The sequence below is a fragment of the Strix aluco genome, chromosome 16 (assembly GCF_031877795.1).
Source record: "Strix aluco isolate bStrAlu1 chromosome 16, bStrAlu1.hap1, whole genome shotgun sequence".
In the NCBI taxonomy this organism is placed as follows: domain Eukaryota; kingdom Metazoa; phylum Chordata; class Aves; order Strigiformes; family Strigidae; genus Strix; species Strix aluco.
Genome location: NC_133946.1, coordinates 8,057,267 through 8,082,509, shown reverse-complemented (window position 1 = coordinate 8,082,509; position 25,243 = coordinate 8,057,267). Strand labels below are relative to the sequence as shown.

Here is a 25,243-nt window from a genome sequence, read left to right as displayed (position 1 = left end):
TTTAAATAAAAATTCGGTATCAATTTAGGTATAAGAGTCATCTCAATAGAAATTGGTTTAGCTTGTCTCACGTTTATTCTCTTAAGAATTTATCTGCCATTTGCCTTAATAGCTATGAGAGAAATGATCTGTAAAAGAGCACTGTGACCTTTGTTAGGCTAAAGGCCTATAAATATTTTATGTTCTTTACTGCAAAAATTTGTAGAACTATGAGTGTAGAAGATGTTTTCTGTCCCAGAGACCCATTGGCTAAAGGAATTGGTCTTGTAAGGCGGCTACTGCCAGTCCAGCCAGATCATAATTGTTTGATCATTTGGCCTAAGTGAATTGTATCTCAGGGAGATTATTTCCCAGGGAGTAGAGACCCATTAAAACAAAATTGCTAACATTTTTGCTAACATGAGCCATTGTTGTTTGTCTCAGAAAGGCTAATGATTGTATAAACATTAAAGTCTATCTTCCCCTCCCTAGAGAATTCCCCTGTAGTTGGGGCTCCAGCACTTTGGCGAGTAGTTTCTAACTGCCGCTTTGCGGGCAAGAGTACCTGCCTTGCTTTTTCTGTGCCAGTAACCTGGCATCTTTCAGAAACATGAATTTTAAAGCAAAGAATTTGGAAAGTTCCAACAACAGTTCATTTATCTGCTCCCTAACACTTTTGATGTGTGTGATGTATAGATAGCCATCTAAACTACCAATTGTATGGATGACCAGTATCCTGGCAGCTGAAGAATGCATCACTTGTGCAGAGAAGGCGGATACAAAATTTGAAAAGTTTTAAATTTGCTGTAGTATTTTCTTTAGTCATGAGTTGTAAACCCTTTAGAATGAAATCATTTCCTTCCACAAAGCCCAGCAGAAGCTTTGTGACGGCTTTTTGGAGGTTTTCTGTTTCAGTACTCAGCTTACAAAGAATATGTTGGCACTACTAGAAATTCAGTGCTCTTCAACCTCTTAGAAGGTTTAACCATATAAAGCTCAGTTGAGTTAGCAACCAAAGCTTTTCTTCATTGACAGCTGAGAGCAAGTAAATAAACTATGCTGAGGCACTAATTATTAATTTTATAAAAATAAATTATGCTGAGACACTAGGAGGACTTTTTTTATGTGTGTAAACTCTACTTTTAGAGTTAAAGAACAGGACATAAATGTGTTTTAGATCAGAATATGTGAAGAACAGGATTTCTAAATGCCAGGGAAACTAAAAGTCATCCCCCAACTTTGTGTCATGTAGCACACTTAAGTAACGATAACTGTGTTGTCATGTTGACAAGCAAAAATTTTTGCTACATTACCTAAAACATCACTTGGCAAGGAGCGCCTAGTCTACACAAGTTAGTTTATTGGAAGGCTGTTGTTGTAGAATGACAACTATTTAAAATGAAAAAAGAAGATCTAGTGAAAATACAGCATTGGAGAAATTGGCTGTGTTGGGTTGATGTTAATTGTGTCAATATATGAGATGGAAAGGGTGGTATTGATGGACTATATCTCCTAATGAGGTGGAAAGTTAACCGGAATTTAAATTGGGTCATATGGGGAAATTACGATATAGAAACATCTGGTGCAAAGGCAGCCTGTGAATTAAAGTTAACAGTACAGAGCTCGTTCTCAGTCCGGCTGTGGCAGCGGCAGGTGCCTGCCGTAAGGGAATGGTATCTCCATCGTAATCAGTTTGGAGTGTTAAATAACAGAAAGTCAGAAAAAGGTGTGTTTGAGTCAGAATCAGGCAGAGGTAACAGCTCAGTTCTCTGCTGTTTCCTGTGTTATCCTTTCTTACATTTTTTTTTTCCCTGTAGGAGAGGATCCAGAAACTCGGCGGTTACGAACTGTGAAAAACATTGCCGATCTTCGACAGAACTTAGAGGAAACTATGTCCAGTTTACGTGGAACCCAGGTCACTCACAGGTAATGACATGACTTTGTTTATAAGAAAATGGACATCATTGTGCTCTTACTTTACATCTCTTAGATCTGACTGGGTTGCATCCTTTAAAAATTGTTAACACTGACAGTGGAAGATACTGATCTTGTACTTCTTGTCTTAAAGCACAGATTCTGAATAATGTTCAGTGTTTGTTGAGATATATGATGAGTAATTGGTGGTGGTGGGTTGTATATAGAATCAAAGGTGGAGAATAATCAGTGCTTGTTAAATGTGTTAGGTGATGTTTGAATATAGGTTACAGTTTAAAATGTTTCTTCATCTTAAACAACTTCAGTGCATTACACCCCTCTCCCCTATGTGTAATATTTTGTTTAAATAAGCAGGTGAACTGCGCTTGACCCACTTCAAGTGCATAACTTGAATTCCTGACCAATCTTTGGACAAACAAATTTTTCTAATAGTGTTAGTCATCCATGTATATAACTGCTTTTTCTTTGTAAAGCAGCGTTTGGAAATCTTCAGCAATATTTAAAATATGCTCTAAATAAACAAAGACTATTATTACATTTAAACATTCTGTGACTCAGATCTTCTCAGTGTTGAACAGGAGGCTTGGAGAATAAGCTGTTTGGCCCCTAATGAGGTCGGGGTCCTGCTCAGTGCCTTATGGACTCCAGCCCTAAATGAGTTCATGGGGGCAACACTTTATGCTTTGGCTTTGTATCTAAAACTGAGGCAGAGCTTTCAAAGATGAACTCCCAATGCTATTTTTCTTTTCAAATTTCAGTTAATGTGACAGTTCATTATGATTGAATTACTATAACCAGAGGATGCATAGGTTTTTGCAGCGTATATGTAGCATTATATTGCAAATAGTACAATGTTGCTTATTTTAACAAATAGCCACAATTAAAAAAAAAAAAAAAGCAACAGCCTTTAGTTGAGCAAGAAAGGAAAAGAGGGAGTTCGTGTGTGTAAGAGAAGTTGCAGCTATGGATTAGCTGCAAATAAATTAGCTGCAACTAAGCTGTGAGTGTTCAGGGTGTAGTCTTGCAGTCTATACACATCACCTGAAATGTCATGGTGTAGCAATCCCATTTTTAAGGTTCCATATAGTAGTCTACGTTTAATCAAATGCATTTATCTTTTGGATAATTGGAAACTACTTTTGATGCCAATGTCACTGCCAAGATGAGTGGTCACAGCATTCTCAGACCATACTCACACCATACTAGCATTACTGTTGGAAGGGGTGCAACATAATCACACAGTCAGATTCAGAGAATGGAAGATTTCACGTAGCTGACACTTGTCAAAAACTGTATTTACAGGCCATGACTTAAAATGCTTTTGTAACCAGAGCTCTGCATAAATATTATCAATATTTTGAAAAATAAATTCATGAATATATAAAATCTACTTTGAAAAATAAACTTGTTTTGCCTTTCTTACAGTTTTTTCATTTAATTCTTTTCTCAGTGTAGAAATAGCTACCGTGTTAGTGCTGGACACGTCTCCAGAGTATTAGGACTTTCATGGATGCAGCCAAAAAAAAGAGAAAATGTATCAGAAAAATAGTACTTGAGTTGGTTTTCCTTTAGTCAGCGTAATATCCCACTCCCTTGCCTTGAGTGGCAAACCCATGGTGTAATAGAGTTATATATGACTGAAGATGAAAAAGTTATTCTTTGATACTGTGGATAATCATTAAAAAGTTCCTGCTTAAGTCTTCTCACATGTATGTAGAACACTTGGTGACCTGGGTGCAAGAGTATCATTATTTAAGAACAGTGTTGGAGGAACCAACACCTCGATTACTCTGTTCAATTTTGGGCCCCTCACTACAAAAAGGACATGGAATTACTCGAGCGTGTCCAGAGAAGGGCAACAAAGCTGGTGAAGGGTCTGGAGCACAGGTCTGATGGGGAGCAGCTGAGGGAACTGGGGGGGGGGTTTAGTCTGGAGAAGAGGAGGCTGAGGGGAGACCTCATCGCCCTCTACAACTACCTGAAAGGAGGGTGCAGAGAGGGGGGATGCGTCTCTTGAACCAAGGAACAAGCGACAGGACAAGAGGGAATGGCCTCAAGCTGCACCAGGGCAAGGTTAGACTGGCTCTTAGGAAGTATTTCTTTCCAGAAGGGGTTGTTGGGCGTTGGAATGGGCTGCCCAGGGAGATGGTGGAGTGCCCATCCCTGGAGGTGTTGAAGAGTGGGGTTGACCCAGCGCTGAGGGATCTGGTGGAGTTGAGAACGGTCAGTGTGAGGTTCATGGTTGGACTGGAAGATCTTCAAGGTCTTTTCCAACCGAGATGACTCTGTGAATGGACTATCTCTCTCAAGGCATTGTAGCAGATAAATTCTGTTAATGCTGTAACTTGGTGAGTGTTTGGTGTGTAGGGTCTTGCATTTACCTGAAATCTCACGGTGCTCCATATACGTTTAATCAAATGCATTTCTTTTTTTTTTAAGCACATTGGAAACTACATTTGACACCAACGTCACTACCGAGATAAGTGGCCGCAGCATCCTCAGCTTGACGGGACGACCGACCCCCTTATCATGGAGACTGGGGCAGTCCAGCCCTCGCCTGCAGGCAGGTGATGCTCCATCGATGGGAAACGGGTATCCTCCGCGAGGCAACGCCAGCCGCTTCATCAACACCGAGTCAGGACGTTACATGTATTCGGCACCTCTGCGGAGGCAGCTGGCGTCTCGCGGGAGCAGTGTCTGCCACGTGGACATCTCGGACAAGGGAAGTGATGAAATCGATCTGGAAGGCATCACCATGGATGCCACCGGCTATATGAGCGATGGGGATGTGCTGGGCAAGAATATCAGAGCTGATGACATCACAAGTGGGTAAGTGCCTTTATTTTTCTTCCTAAATACTATACTTCAAGTGATTTTTCAATTATGTTTAATGCCATTGTACTCCTGTGATTATTTGGAGAAAGAAAGAAAATCCCCAAAGATATTCTACCAGTTTTCATAAGCGTTTAGAGGGACAGGTCATTATCACAGTTAATTTAGTCAGTGAGATTTAAGCACACGATTTAAGTTTTAAGTGCATGTTAAGAAGATATTCCTATATATGAATATACTCTTGTACATGATTAAATGTTTTCCCGATTCAGGGTTTATTGTGGTCGGCAAATACATGCTGCAATGTTCATTTATGCCCAGAAGATGGGGCGAGTGAGGCGTTTGCTGTACTTTTACTGAACCCTTTTGCTGTCTGAACATTTTGGAGGGAAGTGAGTTTACATCTCTGTGTAGGGTAAAATAGTTGTATGCGCAAAATAAAGTCTAAAGAACAAGTTAGTGTGCAGAAATATAAACTGATAGGCAATTATTAACAATGGTGTATGTCAACATTTTACCTCTGCCTTGACTGGAAAAAGCATTTGTTCTTTGATCCAAAGTCAGTATTCAATTCATTATGTCCATTTTCAGTTCCTTCTAGAAAGTATAGTCATTTTTTCTTAGCTCAAGTACATCAGCATTACACTGATGTTAAAACTGATCTTTGAGATGTAAATGCTATATTTATTTTGTGGCAGCTTTTTCCCTGTCTGGCCATCTTACATCCTTTGCTTTTCTGTAATTTTTTTATAAGTGACATTTCTTGTAGCACTGGCTTATTTGGAAGATTTAGTGTCTCTTACTGAAATAGGTGGAATCCAGCTGCTGATTTGTCACTAACTTAACCAGTTAAGTTACACAATCTGGAAACCTCCATTAATTCCGTCCTTTGTGAATATTTGTATGTTTTCACACTGTCCTTTTTAAGAAGTCAAACACTTTATTTTTAATTCTTCGTTAGGGAAGTATATAGTAAAGAAGCCGATGCAAAAAGCAGCATAAAATTCTGTTTCAGATAAAGCACCCCAGTAGCTGTTGCTGCATTAATACTACATCGTGTCACTAAAGCACCCTGTGTTTTCTGAAATAAATCAACTTACACCTGAATTTGGCAGTGTTCATTGTAATAACAGTTACTGCTTTTCCTCTGGGCTATGACTTTTATTTAAACTGGTGGCTGTAGTTTGGTCTAAAAGTGAGGAAAGTAAGTTCTGAGTAGCACTATGGTTTCTATAAAACACCTAGAGTATGAACTGAGAAGTGTCCCTGGCAGAGTTGTGTCAGTTCAGGCTTCTGCTGCTCATATCCTAGAGGAGCCCCAGTCTTTGCAGATCTTTACATAGTGTATGAAGTTTAGATTCCAGGTTGAGGAAAAGGAAAGAATAAGAAAGCTGTTGAGTTTTTAAATGATATTTCCAGAGAAATCTGTGCCTTCGCTCATCTCTGTGTATCATTTCCTTTTCTGTGTCTATCTGGCCATCCTGTAGGATAAAAAAATGGAAGTCTCTGTAGTCTGAAAATGTAAGAGTGGTCTTTGGATTCTGGGTCTAAGGGACTAATAATGTAATAAAATGTGTTTGCCAGTTGGTACCTCTGTCACCAAAGCAGCGAGTTATATACCAAGAATAATACCAAGAATGGTGAATGCATCATTTAGCAGAAGAGTCATATACTGCACAGCACCTCGCTCCTAGCCTTGAGTGTTAGAACATCTTTAATTGACTACCTGACACTTATTTCCCACTAGTTTTTAAAGGAGGGAGATAACCTTCAGTTTTTACTCATATAACCAGTCACAGATTGATAAATGAGATGACAGCTTAAAGTTCTTAGGACAAGAAGAGTTATGTGTACAAATGTCTTTTTCTTTTCCATATTTTTTGCCTTTAGCTACAAAAGCCTATTTTGCTAAATAATGTGAGTTGGTTCATTGATTTATACAGCATTATTGTAGCCATTGACTAAATTCCAAGGGCAGAATCTGTGTTGTAGGTCAATCCCTCATCAGAAAGATCCAGCTCCATTTCCAGGTTGTGGTCAGGGTTTGGAGGTTGGGGGATTTGGAGGTCCTCTTGTTGCTGCACTGGTGGGCATTTGGAGGGAGTGTTCGGGGAAGGAGCCCCACAGTGTTGGGGTTGCATAGTCTGTGGGGAGTAATTGTGTGTGCAGATTCCCCGAGAAGGGAGTATTGCAGTACTGAATTGCAATAACAGCATTGGATATAATCCCAGGACCAATGGAGAGAGATAAAAAATGAGGGTGTTACCTTTGGTGAATCTCACTGACACCTAATAATGCTGGACTACCATCTCCAGTGTGAACAGATGTTTTGGTAGCCTGTTTCATAAGTTATCTTCCCCTATGTCGGTTTATTCCCAGTAATAAAAAAATAGGATAGCATTGTGGTTTTGTGGCAGAGGAATAACACACCGCTTAGAAGTCGGGGAGGTTGCTTGTAAAGAAAGCATCTGAGTGACTTGCTGCAGAACAAATCTCTGAGATCAATGTTAGGGCAAACAAGCCCAGTATTTCCAGAAGCTGAGTTACAGTATGTGGAAAGCAGCACAAGAGGGCATTTATAGCATGAATAGCTCTTTATTAGCTGGTATGTGTTTCACTTTGTCATTTTTCAGAATTGCTACAATCCTGCAGTCTGAAAACCTTGGATCTGTGTTTTCATTGGCAAACTGATAGGGAAGGAAGCCAAAATATTTGTTACAGCCAAAATAAATCCAATAGCCAAGACAAACTATTCTAGCCCTGTGATCCTGATGCTTTCTCTGAAATGTACTGGGTCATGGGAAGTTTCGTTTGGCCTCCTTTAATAAATCTGCTCAAGCAGAGCTCTGGCAGACACCAGGATTGCTTTCATAGGGTTAGAAAGAGTATCTTTTCCAAACGGGCAGAGAATATCCCTTAAACAAAGGAAGTCTCCAGGGAGTGGATCAAAGGTAAGAAGTTGTCTTATTGTGGGAGCTAAAACATGAACCGAACGACAAAGTAACAGGACTAGGATTTGTGTGAGGTGGGGAGCAAGCACCCAACCACCTCTTCCAGCAGCTGGTTGAGCTCGAGGCTTCAGAGCTTCATCAGAAAGTGGCATCTCTAATGAGATTGTAGAGTTAATTTCCTTTTTATCTGTCCTTGGAATGGAGCAACAGAGCTGTTAAAAATTCTTTTAATTTAATTAATCCTCTGCCCCTGTTTTCATTACCTTGGTGTGCAGCTTTCTATGCAGAATTAACAGGGTGGATATACTGATTAGTGCTGGTCACAGATTTTCTCAGGAAATGGCTTTGGGTCTGCAAACGCAGCTTGTCAAAACAATTTTTTGCAGAAGCGTGGCTGTTCCAGCTATGTTCCAAGAAAATGTAGATTTGATGATTTGACAGCTCAGCCACCCTAGAGCCTGATCTTCAAGGCAGGGCAGATGTGAGCAGCCCCGTGCATGGACCATGAGTCTGCTGCACACCAGGCTGGGCTCTGGGGCATGCCCAGCTCACTCTTTGGAGTGCATCTCATTAAGAAACGTTAGCTAGTGACTCTCGTACCTCCCTTAGCCAGCCTAGCAGCGAACTGCTCCCTCAGCTATTAGACAAGGACAGAAGTGCTCAGCCTGCATACAGTATTCAGAGGCCCTATGCTAAAATTCTCCTTTCAGCAACCTCCCGCGGGTACAGCAGCTGCTGGCAGGGGAGGAAGAGGCTTTTTACCGTTTTATTAACCTCGCCATTTATTTGATGCTTTGGGGCCAATACGTTACCATGCCATATCTCTTTTTCTGTAAACTCTTAATGTGTTTCTGTGTGCGATGCTCATGGGATTATGATTCCTTCTTGTTTATTCAAGCCTTTGTGCTCTCCAGGGATTTTTCTACAAGCACTACAAGCAGGTGAATTGGGAACATGGATGAAAGGATGGTAAAAGGGAGAGAAGGCCACTCTGGGCTGGGGAACCAGGCTTCACCCCCTGCTTCTGCTCAGGTCACTCAAACCCAGACAAAATCGTGGTGTCCTAAGGTAGAAATCATCTTTGTGGTGCAGAGGCCTGTCTGCCCGTGAGTAACATGAACCAAAACCGTCATTGAAATAGAGTTCTCTTGTAGGCTGAAATTTAGGAGTTCTATTAGGAGGCAAAGAAGAGTTTGATATGAAGAGCTGACACTGAGGCCTGATTTCATTGCGTGTTGACGTGTAATTCGTATCTGTAGGATTCTTGTGGCTCAGTTGCTTGCTTTTGTTCTATTTATCAGTTAGACAGCGACACATCTTTTTCAGATGTCAGGCTCATATGTGGCGCAACAGACCTTCCCTTGGGCTAAGGGTTTAGAGAGAGAAAAGGAGGACTATGCAGTTTGCTGCTTATGAGAATTTGTTCTTGGTAACAGTAGGTAAGAGAAACCATTTCCTTCTAAGCTGTCTGCAACAGGAATGGTTGCTTCTCCAGGTAACGTGTGGCTAGCTAGAAATCAAGAGTGACAGTAGTAATCATGGTCTGAATGAGAGCCTGTTCACCCTCTACATTGATTCAATGCTAGATATAGTCTTTTCTAGCCGATTTTTTGCCACGGTCATTACCACTGTATTTTTTCTGTATGCTTTGAGTTACAGTGGGTTAGTAATTTTACTGGACATTGCTCTCTAAATGGTATGATTTTAGTGATAATATTTTATCTAAAGATAGTGGATGGATAAAACTGCATTCCTTATATGGCTATAACACTTCGACATGACTGAGAATCATTAGCAGGTTTATTTTATTTTTCTTCTCTGTTTGAGCAGAGTGTTTATTTAAACTGCCTTCTGTCTGCTGGGACTGGCTTCTTACATTTTGATCTTTTCAACATTGTAGAATAGTAGCTATATATGGTAAATAGATAATTAATGCAAATAATGAAGGGGTCAGGCAAGTGAACTCAAAAATTTTGACTTTTATGAAAATGTATAAGGAAACCTTGACTTCTGACTTCTTAGTAAACTGTGTTGAAGCTGGTTCAGAACTAGCTTTCGGACTTTGTCATAGATGACCTGGTGTTGTGAGAATGAAAAGAAAAAATTATGGCAGTGTTTAAATCAAAATAATATTCTTATTCCAAGAACTGCACTTAAAGTTCTTTACAGGAGACATGACTAGAATATTACATAAGGATTTTGAATATTATTAATGTTGTATATTATTTTAAATATTCTTAAATACTGCACTCAGCTCAGGAGTGGTGCTGGCATCAGCTTCATCCATAAAACAGTGTTTGGTCATTTACCACAAACGGTATCTCAGATAAATCGCTCTCATAGAACTTTTCTTGCAGAGTAGCATTCAGCGTAGGAAGACATCATAGGCTTATACGTCATAACATTAGATAAGCTGGAATCAAGCTTTTTATTCAGTATACTGCTAAAAAGGGCCATAGGTCAGTAAAACCAACTCTCGACTTGTGGTGTGTTGCATTTTTTGCTTACTTAGTACATACTGTCCTATTGTCAAGGACTACCAAAATTCCATTTAATAGCCATTATCCCACTCGGCGCTTGCTTCTGTAATAAACACCTCAGCAGTGTTTGAACTGCTGCTTCAGTGCCAACAGGTTTTTGTAATTTGAGCAAAAGGACAGCTTCTGGATGAAACACGGTCCCACTCTGGGGCTAGCCAGTAGAGGGGGATGCAGTCATACACAGTTTGTCGATCGTCTGCAGGCAAGGAGGAGGCAGAGGGAGTCGATAGTTGCTGTGGAGTGACTCTTCCTTCGCTGCTGACCCTGCTGAGCACCTGTGGAGAAGCAGCACCACTCCCTTGTTGCTTCTCTTTGGTCGCATGTCATTCCCCTCCCTAAGAAAATTAAAGAGGACAATGCGAAATGGATCACTCATTCTATAGCTTATTTCAGTGATTTTCATTGAAACAGATTCTGAGAAAGGATTTAGGCATTTAAATCAAAATTGGCATATGCAAAACCCTATTGAACAGCTGCCCAACTCTGGTGGATCTTCAGCTTGCTCCAGGCTGGCAGCCTGTGCTTGGTGGGTGGGATCATTGTCTTAAGTAACGTGTTTTCACCCCTGTTTCACTGGGGTGCACACCTGAAAGAATTAACGTCTTGGGTGTTTTCCAGTCTTGTCTGCCTCATTTTGTCAGATCACTGTCTCTGGTCACCTCTCCCAGGATGGGTCATTCATTTTATGTTAGCAAATGACTGGGCAGATTTCTGAAACCACCTGGGAATTGGAACCCCAGGGCTTAGCCCTTCCTCCTTCTGAATGCTGCAATGGCTGTGCTATGATTTACTCTCCTTTGTGTGAGTGAACCTTCCAGTGTGGTGACCCATTTGGGTTTCACTGGCCCAGCTCCAGTCAGGTGGATAGCTGATGCCCTTTTCCATCCCCTGGAGAGCATTTAGTGTGGCGTTAGTGTTAGCTTAGTCCACTTGTCAGATGATGACTTCAGTGAGATGAGTAATGTGGGTTTTAATCTCCTCACACAGAGAAGGGAGCAGGGTTTTTTTTAATTACCTTTTTGTGCTGCTCACCTTCAATCTGGGTATGTTGGACATAGATTTGGGCTAGAGAGGCTTTGCGGTAGACCCCAGATTTAGCATCTGCTATGGCCCAGTTCCTGCATACAGGCAACTCTTGCAGCTCTGCACCAAGGCCTCTAAATCACACAATTTAGGATTAACTTGATGGTCTCACTGGATTAAACTAAACCTGCTCAGAATTAAAGATACAGTTTGGGAAAAATGTGGGGAAACAGCAATAAATATAGTTAAGCAAGACTACATTTTTAAAAATAATTATGCTTTTACTGGTCATTTGGTTACAAGGGGGAAAATTCTTCTAATCCTAATGAAGTCCTAATGCTCTAATGAAGCCCTCGTGTCTCCTAACAAAGTCACTGAAGAGTCACTGTCCAAATTCCTCCATGAAATCTGGGGAGGATCTGTCCTAGTCTCTTCCCATGAGTTTTCTCAGGTCTTGCTATCTTCTTGTACATATGTTAATCATCTGGCTTCTTTGAAGCCTGCTTTGGGGGCTGTTCATAGTTAATATTGGCATTTGAAGTCTCATTGTCGTAGCCAGGGTTCTCCTTCAAGATACAGTGCTCCATTCATTTCTGAAGGGCTGTTCAACTCCAAGATAGATGAAGAGGAGTAAGTAAAGCTTTAACCTATTCTTTTGTCTCATTAACAGCCTAAAGAAAGGGAGAGAAATTGAGGCAATCGAGGAGAACATAAAATAGTATTTATAATTTAATATAAAAATTTCAAAATAATCTTATTCTACTATAGCTTTTGAAAGTCCGGTTATCTTAAATGGATGCTTTTCACTGCCTAATCCATGTCATCATCATGGATGGGCTGGCAAGATTTGTAAAAGAGCTTTTAAAATGATGCTGGAGCAAGCCCTCTTCCTTGAGAGGAAGGTGATTTTAAGTTTAAGGTGCACTTGGTGGACAGGTTGAGCGAGTGTTGGAAAGAGGATCATATAATAGAAGAGTCTCCTCTGAAACAGGAATGGATGCAGTGATGTGTAAGAGATGCCTATTTTCAGTCTAATATTCTTCTCTTATATACTGACAGTTTCTCTTAAACTAGATCTATATAAGACTGCTAATTCCACAGGAAACTGGTTTCTTCAGAAGCTTGGTAAGAAGCCATTGTCATGGAGGGAACAGATGTGGGGGCATGTGTGAGATCTAACCTGGAGTGAGTGCAGCCACCCAAGTCCCTTCCAGGCTATACAGTCCTTGGAAATCCTTCCCTTAGCAAATGCAAGTTTTATAGCAACAAGCCTTCTTGAAAGGGAGACCCAGCTGAGAAGATAGGTAGAAATAAATTTAGCCCTGGGCAGCAATGCCCTAAAAGTGTTATCTGATGGCTGCTGAATGACTTGTGTGCCAGGCAGTCTTAATACATCTCGAGTAGAAAAGTATTGATTTCACAGAAGCCACTTCTTTCTGTAGATTTCTTCTTTTTTTTTCCCAGAAGAAGATCTGAGGGTTAAGTAGTTAATGGGGGTGAACTTGTTTTGTGTCTGGACTGGTTTGGACAGTGAGAATAAGCAGCTACCGTTCATGTTATTAGTGATTTACAGGTGAGAGGTTTCTCCAAGTAAACAATGAAACTAAAATATACTTATTAAGTTTTGCATAATCTCATTTTTCCAGTCTTACACATTAGTGGAACAGGTATCTGCTTCTTCCCAGCAGTGATAGGATTTTTGAGACTGCAAGTCACTGTTATTTCTGCATTTACTCCACTTCTGGGTTTGAGCATCTTCAAAACAATTCATACTTCATTCGTTAGTTTGTTAATTGCAAGTAGTTACTGATTATTATTAAAAGTCTATTAATTTTGGATGAAATGAGCAATAGGTTTGTGTTTCTCTGAACCTGAAAGGTAATATTTGGTCTAAAGTTAGGGATTTGGGCATTGAGTTAGCAGTCCCAACCTGAAAGCTCAGGACTTAATCCTGTTCCTGTATACCTTTGTTGAAATTCCCATGGATAAAAGAATGGAATTTAAACCAGTCACAGGCCTTGTAGACAAGGTTTATGTTCAGCCCTCTGGTTAGAGAGATCAAGTACTGTGCTGATGTGGTGGGCATCGTAACAGAGAGTAGTCAGGCAAGAATAATGGGTGGAAAGACTTCGGGGGGGAAACATGGGGAGAGGTCATACGGTCTAATTCCAATGTCATGATGGAAAATACAGACCAAATTCATATTAAACTGAGAAATTTGGGGTTGCCATCATCCTGCTGTGAGGCTAGAATTTCTTTTTCAGTCAGATTTGGAACATATTCCTGGTTGCAATAGCAGGATCGTTTTGGTCTCATTTATCATATTTCCAAAACAGCAGTGGAGAATTTTCTGCTGTTGGTTTTTAGCAACTGGCAAAGTTAGACTCCTTTGATACTCAGAGCTTGTTAAGCCTCTTGATCTTGTTTTAACTGACTGTAATGACAAGGCAGATGAAGCCTAGTGAAAAGAAACGTTTAAAGGAAAGCATTAAGGATAACAGTGCTATTGCTGCAGCTAAAAGAGAATGCTTTGGCATGTCAAAGCGGATGTTGATGCACAGAATAATCCAAAAACTGTAATTCCTAGAAGTTTTTTGTTTCTTCAAGTTTCAAGCACTTGGGTTGCTGGGCAGGTCTGCTGCCAGGAGGCACCTGGGCAGCTCTTTCCAAACTAACCTTGAATTCAAAGCACCAAGAAGGCAGGAGCACCTGGGCTGCCAAAGTCAGCTCCAGTTTTGGGGCACGTTGCTGCTCTCCTGCTTGTGGATTTGGGATTAGGGAGCCATGTGATGCTGAGCAGGTCAGGGTAGGCTTGCCTGGACTGTTGTGTGCTGCTGACTGACCTGCTGCTTAAGTAAAGAATGCCTGTCTCTTGGCTATCTATTTTCAAAATTGGAAAATTCATATTCATACATTAAGGAGTGAAATGAATATATATGAAGTGGTAGAGTTGTCAGACCATAAAAGTAGGTGTGCTGTTGGCTGGCTGGATAAGTGGGTAAGTAGGGAGTGCGGACAGAAGTCAAGTGACTCAGACCGCTGGGTTTTACAGATCCCTGACATAACCCGTTCCTGTTTCCTCAGCGTGCCTTTCAGGAAAGGGAAATAAATCACTTCAGCATCAGAAATACCCTAAAAATATTGCACTTGGAAGGACTTATTACAGCATTCAAAATTTCAGAGGCACAGAAAAGGCGATCTGGATAAAGAAAAGAGAAGTTCAAAGGTCCACGTTGTCCAGGGAACTCCAAAACAAATTACTTTATGCCTGTAATACAGGACAGGGAGCCACTTACAGGAAAAAGTGTCACCTAGAAAGTGGGCTGTAAGTTCCAGTTGTGTGTTAGAAGTGCATAATACTGCTCTTGTTCAACCTGAGTCTTTTCATAGTCAGAGAAGTTTGGTTAATTTTGTTTCCTTGCTGATGAAGAGTGAAACTCTAGAGATGAGTATTAAGCATTCTTTCCTGAAAAGATTAGAAATTCCCTATAACCATCCTCACTGTCCATTCATTAAGTGTTATTATATTCGACTTCATTAAAGGCAGTCATTCTCCATTGGCTGTTGGTACCATTCCTAAAGCTATTAAATTTTTTGAACGTGTAGAATTTACTCATCTGTATAAAAGTCACAGAGTCTGGATACTATGCTTTTTCCCTAATCATACTTTGAAGTGCTTGTTTTTGCACTGAATGTGCTTGTAGAGTTCTTACGATTCATGAATCTGGCAAGGCATCTAGTACAAATTTGTCATTTTTTTAATAAGAAAAGTTACACCTAATCAATAACTGGCCTAATACAATTGTTTGGACTGCAGTGGGTCATTGTAGAGGAGAGGCTAGCATACTGGCATTCCATATTGAGTAGGTGTGTGATAGGGTAATAAATTCAGTTAGTGTTGAGTACCGTTAGAATTATACACATGCAGGATAATATTTCCTGGTTTTATTCCTCCCTGAGTAAAACCTTATAAGATTGTCTTTAGAAAAATATACCTTCATTATATTCTCCTTTCTCATAAAGCAAGAATCTGCAGCAATAGTAACATTGTATTCATAAAGGCAAGATGGTTTCTGAGAGCCAAAACAGCATTAAGTGTGAAGGGATGAAGAGGAAGAAGGAAAAGAAAGCCATGGCTGGAGGTTTGTGGCACCAGTAATTTTTAATCTCCTTTGTAATAACCAATGGATAGAAGAGAGTTTACTTTTTTTTTCATTTATTTTCAAGTGTATTTATTGGAAATGCGTTTTTCTCCACAGAATTTATAAACTAGTACCTTTCCTCCTTCTTTCACCTCACTGTTGCATGCAGGATTCAGGCATCGTTGGTTTTGGCATCTTTTTGGAATTAAACATTCTTGGGTAGAGGACATTGCATGTAAAAAAAAAAAAAAAAAAAGATATAAAACTTTCAATCTGTGATTACACAAACCTGTTTCAAAATACAAAAATCTATCTTGTGTTGTTCTGGCATGTAAGAAACTTGTCCTGTTGGTATAGCAGGTAAAAGTCATCATCTATGTTCTTTTTTACAGGGTCTTGGTTAGAAAAACTCACAATCTAGTTGTCAAAGATGCCAAAGGCATCCAGGTTCCATTGACTTCTGTAAAATTTATGAGCGCTTAAAACCAATGAAAATCTGACTGTTAGTTTTCAGTTTGATGCAACTGCCGAATTATTCTAATCTATCATCTTGCTGAGCTTCCACGTAGAGGATGAAATCTGTTGATGCTGGTGAAAAGGCTTTCCATTGATTTCAACGTTGCTAACTCTTAAGTTATATTTTATTTCACATATTCTGTGTTATTCTGAGTAATAAGTACGGAGAACAATCCATCTCAGGTGTAGTTGTTCTTTTTTATCAAAGGACTAGTCGTATGCCAGAAATCTGACAGCAAAGCCCAAAGCTGCACTTTCCAGTACGTGTACAACGGGTATTCATACAAAAACGTGTTTCATGTGCAGACAAGTATGTGCAATAAACCAACTAGCGTATGTACATTAGACGTTTTTGCAAAATGCTGCTTGTCTGTTTGTATAACGATACAGTCTCAAGCTCAGCTTTTCTTTCCCTTTCTTTTATTTTAGTAGCTTAGGGAAAAAATATTCTTCCACAATAAAATATTTATACTATGTCAAACAGAAGTTAAAATGCTAGACCTAAGGCAAATTCCACATGAGTTACAGTGCAACTGCCCCTCGTGTTTTGTACAGTCTTTGTTTATGAGTTTGGAGAATCATGTCCCCACAGATTTGCTGAACAGAGAATACTCTTGTGTCTGACTTGCTGGGCTTAGCAACCTCTTTGTTAGACTCCCCAGAGAGACTCCTGGGTTGTTCCTGGGAAGGCCCTGTGCAGATTTATACATCTGACTGAAATGTTAACCAGCAGATTGTGCAAGGCTTCTTGACTGTCTACCATCCTGTTTTTATAAATGTAGTAACCGAATTTGACTTGAGTGAAGTACATCTGTTGCAGTAACATCTTGCTGGCAGAGGCATTGGTGGCTGCAGCTAGGAGCATCTGTCCTTTCTTGCTGTGGATGAGGGTGTCTCGCTGTTAAGGAGAAACCTCTGTGCCTTGTTAAGCAAGAGGAGGGTGTGCTGTGTATCTGGATATTCTCTGGGCTGCTGTCGATTTGCTAAGAGTGGCTAAAGGATTAAGAGGATACAATCGCATAAACTCCAAACTCAGTGAGGTATGTTACACATCCAACAGTATGCCAGAGAAAGCAGGCGTATTGCTAGAGTTGTTAGAGTCATTTCAGTCTCGGGTGCGTGAAAATCTTTGCAGTGTGTTTACACAGCTATCAGTGCTGCTCATGTAGGTGTACCTGGGCTGACAAACCAGTGGTGGTAGCACAGAGCTCACTCGTCTTGAGAGGTGAATGGGACTTGCCCTTCTAGTTTAAAGCTAGCTCACATATAGCTGTAGTCAGAAATACTTAAAGAAATTAAGCTAAACCAAGAGATAAATCCTCCTCTTTTATTTTGACAGTTGGAACTCATTTACATACTGCTGTTGTGAAACACCACAAAATATTTTAAACATTATTGAGATAGTGATGTAGGGCAGCTCGTTGAGAAAACTATTCAAGAAGGGAAGATTGGAGTAACTTCTTAATTTCAGTTTTAATATATTAAAATATTTTATTCATAAACTAAAGCAAAGTGCTGGGTAGTTGTACAGTTTTTAAAACTTCCCTTTCTTCGTTCCCACCACATCCTGAAGTTACACTACATGATGGCTCTTGCTGTCTGCATCGGTACAGGCTTCACCAAAAATGCTGGATGACACAATCTGCATTTTGTGAGGAATTGCTCCTGGTGATCAATATCTATCTATTCTTGTCCACCATGCGTCTTTTCTGCTCAATTTAAGTTTCGTTTTTCATTTGTCTAAACTAGAAAGTAAGAAATGTGCTATCTTAGCAATTTGTGAAGTGTCATACGTACACCTGGCACATCTTAATATCTAAGAATAATAACACTTTTTAAATGCAGATGTCTCTAGGTCTCAGTTACAGACAGAGTACAATGTAGGAGCCAAAACAAGGTTGGAAAAAACTTTTCATTCATGCTACAACTTTGATTTCTCACAATAAATCTTGGGCTACTCTTCAGCTACTCACTGTTCATGGATCACTGACAAAATCTAGGATGAATACGATTTTTGCAGTTAACTTGTAAAAGGGTTGAGATTTCCATCATGTTGTTTTAGCCCACACAAAATAGTTCAGGATGGTATAAACCATGCATTTTTTTGATGGGAAGGGATGATTAATGACAGCATGCACAAATGTTAAATTACTCCCATCTAGGCATCATTAATGAAAGTTAAGTATTCTTCCTTTGTCACAGTTATACTGAAATTCAGTTCTTATGGATGAGAGGGAGTGCAGGATGCAGTGGAGAATGATGAGAAGCAAAAAATATTTCTGATCTAATGAAGAATAAAGTTTTCCTTGCTTCATATTCCAAGTAATATTCTTAATTTAAAAGTGGGGAAATTACAATATACAGTTAAAAACATGCAGAAGATAGGAGCTACAATAATATGTGAAAGTTTTATTGTTTTACTGAACATGACATTTTGTTTTGCTCCTTTAAAGATATATGACTGATGGTGGTCTGGGCCTCTATACTCGAAGGCTAAACCGTCTGCCTGATGGCATGGCTGCAGTGCGGGAGACGATGCAGCGTAACACTTCACTGGGACTAGGAGATGCTGACAGGTAAGGTCTCATCCAGCAAATACTTGCGTATAATGGATTATTTGTTTCACGCTGTATTTAATGCTTATGGAATCTATGAGATTAAATAGCTTTGGCAATTCAGATACTGAATAGGTGGATATAAGCTTCTCCAGGGTATTTTAGGCTGACAGAGGTGTCAGGATAAATGCTGGCTTTGTGTCTTCTGATTGCTCTGCTGAAATCTTACCTGGGTTTTTGTGAACAGAACGCAACACAAGAAAATGTAAACCTTCTATTTTAATTGTGTTTGAAATAAAAAAGACCTAATTGTCTTCTTATTTCCACTGATTCTTCCAAGTCCAGTGATTCAGTGTGAACGGTCAAGGCCAAAGGTCAAGAACTAGCTGACTAAAAATCCATAATTTATGGGAGTGCAATCATAAAGGAAGCTGGGGAAATGGACAGTAATGAGACCTGTATTCTGTTAGAGTTGAGATAAATGGGTTAAATACTTTTGCTTTTAATGGCATCAGCCTATTGCTGCTTCTTTCCTTTCCAAACCCAAAGCCTGATGAGCATTACTGTTGATGTAGTAAGTGAACTTTGTATTCTTTTTCTTCCATAAGGGGCCCCTAAGTATAAAACATGGATTTTGAGTTACAGGTTTGAAGCAGTTTCTGAACTGAAAGTTTTTTCTCCTTTTGTTTTGTTATCGATAAGTCTTTCCTGGGACATAATGCAGTTGACTGTGTTTGATATGACTGATACTTTCTTGGTAGTGATGCACAGATTACTAAGGAAATACAAGTGATGGAGAATGTAGCCTTGTGTTCAAAGAAAACCATACTAAATTTGCTTTGGTGTTCTCTTGATATTAGTAAAGAGCAGGATGGTAAATCAAAACAAAAGAGCTAAAACCTTTCAGAGAACCTCAGCTCAGTTTCAATTACCAAGTCAACATATGCTTGCCAGTTGCAAAACATGCCTGGATTTTTCAAGAGCTCATATCTCTCTCTCTCTGAAATTTGCAACTTGAAACCCGTACTCAGCCAACAGTGCTCGCTCCTGGTTGACGGTGGGTGAAGGCATTGCTGCCTGGTGATGCAACCGAAGGCTAACCAAGTATCATCCTTGTCTGTTGCTGTGGCTTCTGAACATTGCCACATTAACAGAAACTATCTGTTTACAATACAGAATTGGTCTAATATAAATTATATTATTGTTTAAGTAACAGTCAGCCTTCTGGAGAGCTAGTGATACATTCCTCGTCACTGATTCCTTCCCCCATCCAATGTTTTCTGTGCTTACAACACTTCCTCTTGGCATGTAAATTATTCTCATATTTTATTTGCTAAACTCCTTCCCTGAAGACACCACACATCAGGACCAATTATGTATGTTCAACAAGAGAAACTATTTGTGTGTTTAAATATATCCCACTTAGAATGGGATTGTGATACACTGAAATGCAATCCCTAGTTTATGTCAATTGTTTCAGCTTCTCTCAGTTCACATGCAGGGAACGGACTTTACACACAATAAAGACTTCGTATGGCTCACAATTTGCTGCAACGTGAGATCACAGAAAAATTACCCTTGGTCCCAGGGTTGCTGGCATTATTATGTGTTGTTTTGATTTAGTCTGTTCTATTTAGAATGTAAGCCTACTCACCTTATGCAGAGTTTTCTGACAATAGGGTAGTGATTTGAAAATAGCTCCTCTTTGGTTGCTGGGTGATCATGACGTGCAGTTTAAACAAAAATTTAATCTCGGTTTGAGCAACAGTTTTCCAGGGTGAAAATTGGCATAAGAAAAAGGATTTGAATAAAACGCAGTAATGAATCTCTTTCTTCTTTCTGTGAATGGAGGCAGCAAGCAGGAGTGCTGAGTTGGTTTATTAGTACACCTAGAAAACATATGAAGATTACATTTAACTTGTTCAAAGCAGATGTTAATTGAATGCATGGGAGAACGAGTGTGACAGGCTGCGAACCTTAGAGTATAAGGTTAATCATTAAAAAGTTATCAGAGGCATTTTTGCAGTATGCTTACTTGTTTAGTTTCTTATGTTATTGTAGAAGTTTAGTTGCGAAGCTTTTACTCATTGGCTCTGGTAACATAAAAGAGACCTTAGAAGGTACATTTTCCCCTGCAGCAGGGAAATCCAAACAAGGCAATTTAATTTAATGCTTGATTGCAAGGTTAATGGAATCATTGCACAACACAGCTGAGCTTATTTATTCACTTTGAGACAATTTGTGTTTGCATAGAACAAAGGCATTTTTAATGAAAAAAGGCATTAAAAATGCCTTTTTATTTAGTTTGTGATTATTTTTTTTTTTTAAGGTTGCAAATTAGCCACCTATGGGTTTGTCTCTTCTAGATACGTGGGCTTGGTGTGTACCATCTGATTATTTAAGTTGATTTCACATTGTCAGGTGCAGCTGCTTGATCTGACACAAAATTCTGCCCTTACTGTTCTATATGTAACTTGCATTTATACATATAGATAAGAAGGAAGAAATTTGAAACTTAGATTTGAGTAAATCTTTCTGTAATTGCTTGCTTGTATAACCTATTATTTAGACAAAATAATTCAGACCTGTGCTGATTTTTTCATATCCTTGTGAATAGGACAGGATACTATATTAATGGATGTGAGCTTGTCAAGAGTAACTTTAATGCTGTTATTAGGGAAATGTCTGTATGACTTTTTTAAAAATCCTCCGTGATGAAGTGCTTAAATAACTACTTCCGAGCATGGTTAACTTGGATTGTTTTCCTTCTACAGTTTAATTTGAGGTTGCATTCATTACATGTCTTTGCATAAGAGTATAAGGCATAAAAAGATCTTCCCAGCTTCTGACTATGAGGACCTGTCTCAGCAGATAGCAGGTTACATTGTCTTGGTACTTCCAACAGCTACAGCATTGGTGGGCTGTAGGTAAGACACGTCTGGGGTGTTGAGCATGCTCTTCAAGAGTGTTTCTGTATCATGGTTCAGATCTATGACGACTGCAATGACAGTCTTGTCACACTCTTAGAAACAAGACCATATTCAGCCTAACTCTTAGGACTTGTGACTGAAGCTGACTCCTGGCAGTTGGTAGCATTTCCTGCTTTTGGCAAAATTTTTGGATAATCCCAGAGGAGACTGTGGAACCAGGAGAGGAGATGGCCAGGAAAAAAGAACTGAAAGTAAAGCAGAAACCGAGCAGAAGAACAGAGGACATTCCATGCAGAGCACGGATATATCACTATTAATAAGAATTTCACTGAATGCAGATTTTTCAGATGCTATGCTTTATAGTAATTTCTACAAATGGTAAGAATTACAGCTTTCAAAAATAGCTGAAGAGTAGTATTTTGCTGTTATTTTGCATTTTATAAAAACAGATTAAGGTTATTTATATGTGTCTTGGCTGAGGTAGTAGACAACGCTTCACATGCATTCATGGAGTAAAACCCTTTGACTGGAGTATGTTTAAATTCACTAACTGCAATTTAATTTCTTGAATACTGTTACAGCGATGAGATTACTGAAAATATGGGTTAGCATTCAGGGCTGGAGGGAGATTGTTGGACTGCCTTCATAACCATGAGAACTTCAATCAGGCTTCAGAAGAGCTGAAAAGCAAGTTGAAGCAAGTTGGGGGCAATATTGGCCTGTTCTGAAAAGGGGGGAGAGAAGAAGATGTCACTGCTTTTGGAAGGAGGCAAATTTCACTGAAAGCAAGATTACAGACACTGTGCTGATGGGTATCACATAAGAAGCTGTATCAAATTTTCTTCTTTTTAGGTGCTACTTTATTATAGACCATGGGAAAATGTTACAATATCCTTTATTGTAGACCATGGAAAAAAGAAAATTTTGTTAAGGTATCCTTTATGTAGTTTTATAGTAGGATAAGACTGTTTTAAGTCCTGAGCATGTATTTTCAGTTTTTCTTCTTAACTGAGACAATGCAGCTAAGATTAAATGAAGGTGTCTGCATTTCTTGGCTTTACAAATGAGGAATTCAGTCCTCCATTCACAGAGAATATCTGTTAGCAATACTACCCCATTACTGCCCATCTCATCATTACTGTGGTTTTGCTACTCTAGCAGTGGTAACATGATGCATAAGAAAAGGTGAAAAACAGAGAAAATTTGTCTGGAATAGACACGTATAGGCACATAGACTGGATAGTCTTTGTCTTAAAATGTTAAAACATGACTGGGTTATATCTTAAACATCAGATGGACCCAACGGTTGTAAAAATACGTAGAAATAGATATGGCAGTGGAATTCCCATCATCTCCTTCCTGCACAGCATCTCCTGCTCCTGCAGTGCTCCCTCAGGAGCGTTGACATAAGTGTTTGTGGAGTTTCACAGTAAATGAACTTGCAGGGAGATTCATCTGTTATTTTATGTGAATGGGTTTGTGGAGGGAGGATGTCCTTTCTGTCAGGAGGAGGTATATCCATTGAAATCATCTACAGACCTCAGGAGATCTCAGCTAAAAAAGTTGCTGCCAAGCTGTTACCACTCTACCAGGAAGATTTTGTGCCATCATTTCACAGTTCCTTCACTTCCAGAAAGCCCTGGCAATTGTACTTGCATTCAGTTGTTATGACTAAAATAATTTATAAATTCTACTTTTCCCTTCTGGGGTTTTTTTGGTTGGTTTTGTTTGGGGTTTTTTTTTTTGCTAGGACAGTGGAAACCCCTATATAAGGATCCTATGTACTAATTAAGTATAGTTTTCTAGAAAATAATTTAAAAGTCTCTAAATTGTTTTAAAATAATATAGATCAGAAAGTAAGTGCCAACACCTGAGCTTTCATTGCTCACTGTATCTGTGCTGTGAATCACTGCGATTTGTAAATATATGCCCACATATAGTTGCTTAACAGCAAGGTCACAGGACTGGTGAAATTATTCGTGCCTAACAGATCTTCTACTCTGCTGGACCATCTGTTTGGATTTTATCACTAAGTTAGAAAAAATACTGCTTCTTCTGAATATGCAAGCTGTACCTTAGTACCTATAGATACCTATCTCTCTGTCTTTGAAAGATCCCACATTTGTCTTGAAAACTGACTCGCAGAAACAGGGAAATTCACATTGCAAAGATGCTTTGAAGTTTATGGCCTTGGGATCTGCTGATTAGAATCACAATACCATAGACTTCTATTTTCCAAGGAATTTTTTTACAAGCTGCAATCCAAAGTGAGTTTAGGTTATATAAAGTAATTGCAAAGTTAAGCAACAAATAGTAGTTGAAAGCAAAGGTATAGTAGCTATACCCGAGGGCTGAAATTATCAGTACCAAGGTTAGTCAAGGGAAGCAATGTCTTTTGTCAGATCCATTTCAGTGGGCTAAAGAAGACAAACTTCTGGGCACGTAAGTTTTTCTTCAGGTCTAAAACAGAAGCAAAAATTTTCATTACTAAATACAAGTTGAAGAACAGTTGCTCTAAATTTACCAGGCTGTGTTAGTAGTTTAGACTAACTCTTAAAGGCAGACAATACCTACAAATCTGAGGAAGATTTAGCAAGGAAAGGTATGATGTGATGTTTGTGTGCTGTAGAAGAGAGAGATCGATGATTTATCACCTGTATAACATGGAGCGGTTGAGTGGAGAGAGGGATCAAATTATTACAGGCTGTAAAGGCTGTCTCTTTATTGAATCTATGGTTTTTAATATCTACCAGAGTTATTATTTTAATACTCTGGTTTATTCTTTGAAGATGCTTTATAGAACTCCTTGAAGATGAGAAGGAAAAGGTCAGAGATGAAGTGGTTTTGTGAGAATTGCCCCCCTTGGGTAACCAGGTTCTTCTCAGCTTTGTGGTTTGCATGTGAGTTCACTCAGTGGGCACAGTAATACTTTTTTTTTTTTTTTTTCCCTTTTTTCCATGCACATACTTCTGGGCTTATGTATAGTACACTGAATGAAGTATACTGTATTCTGGGAAGTACTTATGTAGGATTTGGTGATAGTGTCATTTCTGTTTAGAGAGGCGTGATGGAATGGAGATATGTTGGACACACTTGTTTGTTTCTCAGGCTTGGTCTAATTTTACTCATTGCATGATGATCAGCAGAGTTTGTTTCCAACAATCAACTTAGTGAGGTTGGGAACTCCTTGACGGCTAGAGTTTTGAGGAGGCTAGAAAGAGTTTTGAGGATGACTTAAGGAAGTAGATAATTTTTAAGCAGAAATTGTATTTGTTTAAAAATTTCTATCCAGGTTCTAGATTATCATGTCATGTAGCAATAGCAGATGTATGATTGATGTGAGGGGGTTTGGTACTTGAAGCAGTTTTGTGCCTATTAGTTAACTGACTTTTTGTAAAATGCAATCTGTTTTCCTATGGGAGAAGTCCCTTTTCCATGTATCCATGGCCACAAAGAAAAGCAGATTTTGCTGCAGGTAGGACCTACATGTGTACAAGTCAAGAATGATCCTGTTCTTCTCTTTTAGCTAATACTCTTTTAGTAGCTCCACAGGCTGACAAGCCAGTTGAGAGCAGTCCCTTGCCTTTCTCAAGAACTTTGTTTCAATTAGGAGGTACAGTTCTACCACTCAACACTAAAAACCAACCAGCCAAACAAAACACCCCCCAATTGCAAGCTGTTCTCTCCAAAGTTAGTAGATTAGGCAATCTTTACATGCTTGGCTGTCACTACAGTTTTAAATCCCTTCTTCAGAACTGCTTTTTTGCTTAGATGTAAAGACTGAAGAGAGAGGCTGGATCTAGGCTTTAAAAACCGCATTTCTTGTTGAAACCTTTTTCC

The 25,243-nt window shown here is 39.3% G+C and overlaps 1 protein-coding gene across 5 annotated transcripts in view; it reads left to right on the top strand.

The window, feature by feature from the left end:
- NAV2 (neuron navigator 2) overlaps positions 1–25,243 on the top strand; it is a 423,664-nt gene that overhangs the window by 315,373 nt on the left and 83,048 nt on the right. For all 5 annotated transcript variants that reach the window (XM_074841830.1, XM_074841833.1, XM_074841829.1 and 2 more), the window contains 3 exons: positions 1,797–1,905; positions 4,354–4,743; positions 18,372–18,494. In XM_074841830.1, the coding sequence (XP_074697931.1) occupies positions 1,797–1,905; positions 4,354–4,743; positions 18,372–18,494 (622 nt within the window). The remainder of the gene's footprint in view (positions 1–1,796; positions 1,906–4,353; positions 4,744–18,371; positions 18,495–25,243) is intronic.